The sequence below is a fragment of the Poecilia reticulata genome, chromosome 11 (genome assembly GCF_904066995.2).
Source record: "Poecilia reticulata chromosome 11, P_reticulata-male-v2, whole genome shotgun sequence".
NCBI classification, from domain to species: domain Eukaryota; kingdom Metazoa; phylum Chordata; class Actinopteri; order Cyprinodontiformes; family Poeciliidae; genus Poecilia; species Poecilia reticulata.
Window position 1 is genome coordinate 17,545,198 of NC_088840.1, and position 8,877 is coordinate 17,554,074.

The following is an 8,877-nucleotide window of genomic DNA, read 5'->3' on the forward strand; positions in this document are numbered from 1 at the left end:
GAATTATCCAGCAACAAAGAACACGGCACAGTATCAGGAGATGTGGAGAGCTGCACATGAGCATCATTACCAGCGAGAGCCATGTGACTATTTCAGTCAACTCCAAAGAGATTGCATCAGTAAAGTCTTTCTGATGTCGGACAGGAAAGACATTAATTTACTGCATCCAACCTGACTGCAGGATTCATGTGTCCATGCAGATGGAAGTCATCTCACCTTCTCTTTTGTATTTTTTAAAAAACTGACAAAGTTTTTTCTGTTCGATACATTTTCCAGTTTCATTAAAGGTCTGACCTTCTGATTATTTTTCCCCCTCAGATTACTAAAACAAATAAAATAAAATATGCTGCAGGTTATTTGATAAAGGTGGTCATTTTGAAATCAACATAAAATGAAGATATAAAATTATTTCATTGCTTTGCTTTTCTGCTTCTTTCTTTCATTATTTGTTTTTGCCCCTTTCTTTGTTTTTTTCTCTCTTTGCTTCTTTGTCTTTTGTATGAATGGAAGTATTTGTTGCCAACCTTAAAATAATTTAGACTAAGAAAGTGAATTGTAGATAATACTGATGCTTGATCAATTGAAACAATTAACATGAGGGAGTTCCTAGATGTGATTTATTCAATAGATAAAGAGAAAAGGTCTGATATGTCAGTATTTGTTCATTTAGAGACAATCAACAAAAATATACCCAACACTAGACTCCTTAAAAGCAACAACAATAACAAAAAAGTTAAAAGTTATGGTAAATATACAATTGGGCAGCTATACATTTAAGGTAATCTTTCTATTTAGTTAACATGTTTTTTCTGACTGGAACATTAATGTTTTACAGAGGCCCAACCAGAGTCCTGGCTTGAATCCAGTACAAAAAAAATCTGTAGAGGGAGCTAATAATTAGGGTGATGGCAAGGAGGTCTCCTAGCCTCAAAGATTTGTAGTCCAATACAAAGACAAATGGTCAAAAATGCGTAGAACAGCAATTACACAAGAGTGTCTATAGGTTACAGAGAATGGTGTAAATAATTTTGAATTAGATAAAGAAAAAAAACTTGTTAGCATTTTTACCAGAATGCATTAAAGTAGCATCTTCAAGACATATTATTTTGACACAAATTGTAAGTTATTACAGCAACTCAAAACACGATTCTCTTGAGAAAACATCAACTTTTCTTTGCAGGCAATTTGATGCCAGAAAAGGATTAACATGAGACCCTTCCCAGCCTTTGTCTGATCATTAACCAACTGCAAACATCCTTCAATTTACTCTGAAATGATCTTAACGTGTTGTAGGACTGGCTTCACAGACTCTATATAAGGTTAATTAAACCTTTGCTTTCCTTCCGCTGCTGCCGACGTTCAGCTGACGTAAAAAAAAAAACGAGCAGTCAGCTGACACAAAAACCAACGTGGAAAGTAACAAAACGTTTAAACAACGACCAAAATCACCGGAGAGCAGCTCTTAGCAAACCCGCGTGGAAAAACCAATATTCACAGGATGCCAAAGAATGGTTGCCACCAACAAAAAGCCTTTACTGCTGTGCTCATACCGCCAAAGTTTCCGCCTTATCTGTTTTTAATGCAAACACTCGGCTGGACGGATATTTATACCTCAGATGCTACTTCCTATACCAGTTCCGCACAGCAGATTAATACATGCAGAATAATCACACAAAAACAATCGCTGGTAATCCCATATGAAACATTCCCTGCAGGCAAACAGCTTCGTGCTACAATGCTATGTGTTATGTTTGTAGCTAGCTAGCTGCACATAAGCTAAACTGTGCTTTATATAACAAACTAACAAATTTGTGTTTTAACATCGCAGGGAGTGCTTATTCTGAATTTAAATCGCACGGTTTTCCATCAAGCCGACTCACCTCCTCGCTATTGCTGGAGTCGAAGCCCACATCCCTCCGCCGACCGTGCTTCTCAGCCACCCCCAGCAGCCGCAGCAGGGACGGATCCTCGCCGAACGCAAGGCCGGTGTTGACGGGCCTCGGCCCGGCTGCGACCAGCTCTCCGTAGTCCGAGCCCAATCTTCCGCGTCTGGTCCGTTTCTCCGAGCGCAGCCTGCTGCGACCCGTTAACGGACGACCTGGGAAGCGAGCCCGGGCCGGCGGTGCCTGAGAACTCAGCCCAGCGGTAGTGGAAGGAGACGATAATCCGCCTCCCGAGGCCGCCATTATATTTACTACAACAACGGAGACAGCGCGCGGGCAGAGGATCACTGCAGCGGTGCGCGAGGCAAGATGGGTCTCCTCGATGCAAAGGCGCGAGATAGGTGCATCATGGGTAGACGAACGTCGCCGGAGCTGCTCGACGTTTGACGACGTGAGCGACTTCGCTTTTAAAATGAGCTGATTTTTGGTGTTTTGTTGTTTTTGTTTTTGATTTTTGTTTTTACTTGTGTGACGAATTTAAAATAATAGTAATAGCATTTGCTTAAATAAAGGCTTAAAACTTGGACTTCTACTAAAAATGCTAACATGTTTGAGCTTTATGTTTTTTTAAATGCAGGTCATGAATTTATTTGTCTATTTATTTATTTATTTATTTATCAAGTTTATCTGATAGAGACAGACACACAATCATATTGACAAACTGTATTATAGTGAGCTAATTTGCAACACTTGTCCCTATGGGTTTTTATAAAAGTATAAAATACTGTAAAAAATAAACAATATAAAAACCTGCATGTTTTCATATAATTTTTTAAGATACTACAGAGAAATTGAATAGTAGTAAAATAATAAAATAATTAAAGGTAATAAAACAATGTAAACAGAGTCATACATAACGATAAAACATTTTAAACATGAATGCATTGCTGTTGACACAGCTAGAGTTTGGTTTGCTTTTTAAACATATTGAAAATAATCACAGACTTTGAATCAATAGTGATTGAATTCCACATTGTGGCAATTAAATTATTTTGAAATGCAACCATCCAGGCTCACTTAACACTGGTCTTAATTGGTCTAAATATCTTATTTGGGCATAGCAGAGAAAAATAATAATAATTTAAGCTTGAACGGGGTAGGCCCCACCCACATTAATACATATTAATATGAAACATTTTGTTATAAATACATTAATTGGATTTTTATTTAGTGAAAGCAAGCGAGAAAGAATATTAGTTAAATTCTTCACATGCACAAGGATTAATATGCCTTTAAACAATTTGGGAAAGCTCAAATTGCTCAAATCAGAAGACAGAGCCCTTAATTTTTGGAGCGATGACCTGGCGATCTGATAAAACTAAAATTGATGTCTTATGTAATGTTTATAGAAAATAAGCCCACAAGCCAAAGAGCACCATACCCATGGTATCATGCTATTAGTTTCAAAAAGGAGAGGCTTACTTTACAAAATAGTTTCCATCATAAGGAATTAACTGATATTAAGGCAAACTCTGAAGTGACACCAACTACTTTGATGCAGAAGCATAAAGACAAAAAACGCGTATCGATGCAGAGTTCTATAATGGAGCCGTTTTTTTAAACATATTTTATTACGGTTATGTTATGAGATACAGTGCCAATGGCACGTTTGCAATTTTTGCTAAAATCAAGTACTTAACTACAAAGTATTTCCCACAACCCAAAGAAGAATCACTTTGCTATTTCACTATCAATACCAAACTTTTAGGATAAACGAAGGCAACATGAACAATGACTTTTGTGAGATTGTTGCTTTGTAAAAATAAATCCTGATTATTTACACACAGAAAGGCAGTTTTTCAGTGTAGGCCATTTTGTTAAACAGGGTTTGTACACTTTTCCAACAATAAAATTCAAGCACTTTTCAGGTATTTTCAAGATAAGCTTTCAAACTTCTCCAGCAAAACAATACAAATGAATTAAAGACAGTTCCAATTCACTATTATATGGCATAATGTTTTGTGATAGTATCCTATATGTAAGGGACTAAATAAACTAAACTAACAAAATTTTATGTTTTGAAAATTCTTTCTCAGACACCCGATTGGTTTGAGAACAAAACACAAATTTAAGAAAATAAATCTCCCAATTTTAAGAACTTTAACACAAATAAAATGCCAAATACTCAATATTTTAATTATTGAGCCATTGTGAGTATAAATATTTAACACATTGGTTTGCTCAAATTAAATGTTCAGACACGACATAAATAATCACTTGACTTTCAGTTAAGGAGTCTTTTCTCCTAAATGTTTATTACAAAACTGTGCAAATACAATAATAAGCACTTTTAAGGTTGTTGTTTTTTTTTACAGAAATGAAGCACTTTCCAAACCTTGAAAACGCCTCAGGGTTTCCCCCAATATATTATAAGCCTGGCCGGCCACCAGGCTTATAATACATTCCTCTACCTTGCACCTAATTGAAATTCAAGAATTTTCAAGGATTTCAAGTACCCGTTCGAACCCTGGTTAAAAGGAAAAAATAAATAACTTTCCTGAAACAATCGGCAATGTGGTGCACAATTCTGCTTCATAAAGTTATTCTAAAATATCATGCTGAAATTCTTCACCAAGCAACATGAATGGCATGATGATACGACACCAAAGGAGGAAATTTTCTCCTCCTGCATCATGTCTTTTCAACAGCCTTCTCTGTCTTAATATGCGAGTTTTGATGGGCCTTTAGAGTACTTTCTCTTGCAAAGCTCTTCCCGCAGGTAAGGCAGGGGTATTCAGGGCTGGGAGCATTCAGAGGACGAGGGCGATGCAGTTCTTTTTTGTGAGCTCGCAAGGCTTCAACTGTGGCAAACATCCAATTACAATCGTCTTCAGGACAGGGAATTTTACACTTCGCAGACGAAGTCGAGTTCTTGTGTTCTTTTGCAACGTCTTCTTGCTTGATTTTCTTATCAACTTTCACCTCTTCGGAAGCAAGCGTAGGTTCACAGGCCCGCTTTTTGCCTCGTGACTCCTCAAGATCGCAGTCAGCAGTTTCCTCCTGATGCTGCAGGAGCTCGTCTTCCGTCTGGAACACAACACCACATTTACAGCACTGAAACATGTCGACATCTTCGGCTGCAGCCTCTTTCTCAGGATGCATTGCGATGCGATGTTTGCGGAGTCGAAAGGGAACGGGGAACCTGGCGCCGCAGTCGACGCAAAGACAACGCCGCTCCCCGCAATCCTTCCGTCTGTGTTGGTTCAGCTGTAGGACGACAACCGATCAGCACAGCCCACAATTTATGGCGAACACGTAAAACATTAGAAGAAGCAGCTTTCCAACCTCGGTAAACGTGCCGAATCTTTCCTGACAGAGGGAGCAGGAAAATGGCTTTTCTTCGGTAAAATGTGTAGGTTGGTGCTGGCTGAGCTCCGCAGTCGTGGAGAAAGAGCTGTTGCACTTGTAGCACATGAACAGCGTATTATTCTGGAAAAGGAAAAAATACTGAGAAAATGCAAATCCTTCCCTTTTCAGACTCAAATTTTCTTAATACTGTCTGTTAGTTTTACTATTTATTTGTGGCATAAAGGTATGCTGTGGTCAGGCTTTAATTATAGAACATGAAACTAGAGTATGCATGCATAGATGAATGAAAACAGACTGATGCTTAAAATAGGCAAGAAATTAATATTAAGCAAATAATCAGGCATCTGAACTTTCTGAACTAACTTTCAAAAGTTTGCTTTAACAGACTAACAAATTTGCAGCTTGTTCAAACTAAACACTGAAAAACGTGACTGTATTGAGCCTTGAAGGTTACTTGTATGGTTAATTTTCCAGCCATAGTTTTTCCTTCTACTTAATTTTTTAACATTATGTTTGGATACAGCACTGAACAGCCAGCTTCCTCGGCTTCTTTACGGAGGATGTCAACAATGGTCTCACTGCTGCCAAGAAAAATTCTATGGGCTGTCCTAAAAGTTGTTAGATGACATCACTGCCTAATTTGCATATTTTATGGGGAGTAGAGGAATATCAAAAGTTGGCAAGACAAAAAGTGATTAAAAATACTCTAAATATGTTTGTGTAATATAAATTATTTTCCTGAATTACACAACATAAATCAGTCTAGCATAATATCAAATATAACTAAAAGAGGCACAGACATTGGAGGAGGTGAATCAGTGACTGAGGCTGTGAATCAATTGCAATGATTTATTGTAGTGCAACAAAAAAAAAACCATTAAGCAACATGATAAATATTAGAATAATGTTTACAGCTTTTACGATGGAGAGCAGGGTCAACGGCAGCTTTACCATTGCCTGATTCAATTACAAAGTTACTTTTTTTATCTGTTCTTTTGTTGGCAGTCCAAAGAAAAGACCTGGAGTTGGTTTTAGTTTTGACAACCTAAAGTTTAAATTACTTTCACCAATATAAGGCTGTATAACTCTGTGCTCTTTCATGGAGTGCCAGCCCTATAGGAAAGAGCAAAGTACTCACACACTGCAATCTAAATGAGAAAGTTACCCAAAACTCAGAAGAAAGTCGCTGCATTTGTCGCTAGTCATTTTTTTTAAGCAAAAGTTGCTGGCGGTTGCTGAAAAGTCACTAAATTTAGCGACAAAGTTGCAAATTTGGCAACAGTGAATGGTCTACTGGACAGGTCACTAGTCCTTACTCCAAATATCTAAACCATAATATCACATTTCTGTACAAACATTAATTTTTTTAATTGGTCTCTTATTTTTGTGACTCATTTTGTGGTTTTATTAGCTATAAGTCCATTTATCAAAATTTACAGAAACAAGTGCTTCAAATAAATCACTTCATGTGTAAAAGACCTGTTTAAGATTTTCACCTTTTGAGTCCAATTACTGAAATAAATTAACTTAACATATTTGTTTACCTACATGCATATGCAGGTAAAAGACTGCAAAAATTTTGGACTAAAGAAGTCATAATCCCTACTCAGGTCTGTTTATATACAAGAGAATCCGTACAACTTTTTTATAACAGTACTATCCCACAAATAATACATCTACAAAATTATAAAACTACGGTAGTAAATGTGTTTTTTTTTTTTTTTTTAATTGGCTTCCCAACAATTTCTTCACTGAAGATTATTTGATACTAATGTTAATTTTTAGATTAATACTTTATTGGGGTAGAAATGTTGATACATTAAACACATTTTTATATGGATTGGAAAGTTTTGAGACATTTTTCAATTTTATGGTTTTCATACCTGCTGTAGTTGACGCTTGTACTCGTCCCGATGGTTCCTTTTGATGTGTCTCTCCTTGGATTTGAGGTCTCTGAAAGTGATCAGGCAATGGAAACACTGCAGACTCTCATGGTGATCTGTAGTGCAGACAGTAAAGTGTTTATTAAAAGTATTCACCCACATTTACATTTTTCCTTGATTATTTGTAATCATTCCTTGCAAATAAAGAATGATTAACTCGACTAGAGTTTGCTAAAATGCATGTGGGAGATCGCTAACTTAATATAAACACTAATTGTAACAGGTGAATATGCAATCACTTACTTTATGTTAATTATTGTTCTTTAATTATCAGTATTTTTGTAGAAATCAATTTTAACTTTGGATTAAAGTCAGTTTAGATATGTATGTCTCTAAGTGAATGAGACAGTAGGAAATTCTTCTTAATTATTTTAATTTTTCTCTGACATTTTACTTCAGTTCATTTCATCTAGGTCTGAACTTTGATTTCTACAACATATCAAAGAATACATTTTAACCACCTCTGCTGAATTTAAGAATACATCTTTGAGGGAATAACACAAAATAAAAACATCAATGGGGCAAGCATTGGGGAAGTCCACCTTAATAACAGGTGTCACTCATGAACAGAGAAACCTGTATATTTTGAATAAGAAGAAGACCAAATGAAGGTTATTAATTCAGCCTAAAATGTTCCAATATTAGGTCATATTCTAAAAGCTTACAAAGAAGACAGAGGAGACTTATGACTGTACATGTTTCTTTGTACTGATAGCACAGTAAATATCAGCTTACAGTACTCCGGGCCACCCACAGAGTCAGATTTGGTCTCTGCAGAAGTGGACTTCATTTCATTTCCAACAACCACTTGCTCTATTTTCATTTCCATCTTGATGCTTTCACCGAGCTCAGATCCACATCAAACTGTAAGCACAAAATTGTCATTAAAAACAACTTAAATACAAAACATCATTAAAAGGACAATTAAACACGTTATAACTGCGTTATATCTCTAAAGTACTCGGGCGTAAACTCTTTAGCATCCACGATTGCGATAAATAGAAAACGTCGTAAAATTATGATAAGCGTTGCACCACGATGGAGGACCACGCAAAGCAGCACGCAGCACAAGCTGCGCCATTTGGTTTCAACTTAAAAAAATTATTGAATTAAAAAACATTTTCTATGCCCGTTGTATAATTTATGCGATGGTTAAATGATCAACCATTCACATAAAACAAATCCAAACTTGCTTTTGCACGGTCTGCAGCGTCCACGGAAACGAAGCCGTTGTTTAGCCCCCGTCACGTGATGTGGGAATAGAAAGTCTCGCGAGATTAGAGATCACCACTACAAAGCTAGAGTAGTGCCACAGACATTATATGGCACTGATCTTTAATACCCAAAAATTGTACTCGAGTAGCATTAGTTCAGCTTATTTTTACCCAAGTAAAAAAACATAAAGTAGCCAGTCAAGAAATTAAGAGTGAAATAATTATTTAGTAAAAAGGATACTTAAGCACTTAGTAACATTTTTAATAAGTAATAGTAGCCAGAACTATTGATGATCAAAACATCAGTCACATTATATTAAAAAAATTACATCAGACTAAAGTATAAAAATATGGGGAATATTGATATTTTAAAGCTCAAATGAAAGTAATTCATATAAATAACATAATTACAAAATAAAATCAGGCAAACATCCATTTTCTGTTCAACATATAACTGATCAAATGTAA

The 8,877-nt window shown here is 36.2% G+C and overlaps 2 protein-coding genes across 4 annotated transcripts in view; both read right to left on the reverse strand.

Annotated features, from left to right (window-relative positions):
* kmt2ba (lysine (K)-specific methyltransferase 2Ba) overlaps window positions 1–2,279 on the reverse strand; it is a 41,028-nt gene extending 38,749 nt beyond the window's left edge. The window contains exon 1 of one of the 2 annotated variants that reach the window (XM_008422200.3): window positions 1,881–2,279. In XM_008422200.3, coding sequence (XP_008420422.1) covers window positions 1,881–2,186 — 306 coding nt within the window. In that variant the 5' untranslated portion in view covers window positions 2,187–2,279. The remainder of the gene's footprint in view (window positions 1–1,880) is intronic. The other variant, XM_008422201.3, reaches the window with a different exon arrangement.
* Window positions 2,280–4,165: 1,886 nt separating this feature from the next.
* Window positions 4,166–8,502, reverse strand: LOC103472505 (uncharacterized). 2 transcript variants are annotated; one of them, XM_008422202.2, is made up of 5 exons: window positions 8,389–8,502; window positions 7,931–8,059; window positions 7,136–7,251; window positions 5,229–5,372; window positions 4,166–5,150 (listed from the first exon to the last, which is right to left on the reverse strand). In XM_008422202.2, the coding sequence occupies exons 2-5, from the start codon at window positions 8,022–8,024 to the stop codon at window positions 4,575–4,577; spliced, it is 930 nt and encodes a 309-aa protein (XP_008420424.1). In that variant the 5' UTR covers window positions 8,025–8,059; window positions 8,389–8,502; the 3' UTR covers window positions 4,166–4,574. The 2 variants fall into 2 exon arrangements, with proteins under 2 accessions (XP_008420424.1, XP_017162913.1); XM_017307424.2 differs by having other exon boundaries at window positions 7,931–8,441.
* Between the last annotated feature and the right edge of the window lie 375 nt (window positions 8,503–8,877).

Excerpts from the sequence above, each read along its gene's own strand:
- LOC103472505 (XM_008422202.2), bottom strand. The coding sequence starts at position 8,024 with ATGGAAATGAAAATAGAGCAAGTGGTTGTTGGAAATGAAATGAAGTCC. Across the intron at positions 7,252-7,930 it reads TGTGGGTGGCCCGGAGTACT|ATCACCATGAGAGTCTGCAG; the intron begins GTAAGCTGATAT and ends TCTGCACTACAG. Across the intron at positions 5,373-7,135 it reads ACAAGCGTCAACTACAGCAG|AATAATACGCTGTTCATGTG; the intron begins GTATGAAAACCA and ends TTCCTTTTCCAG.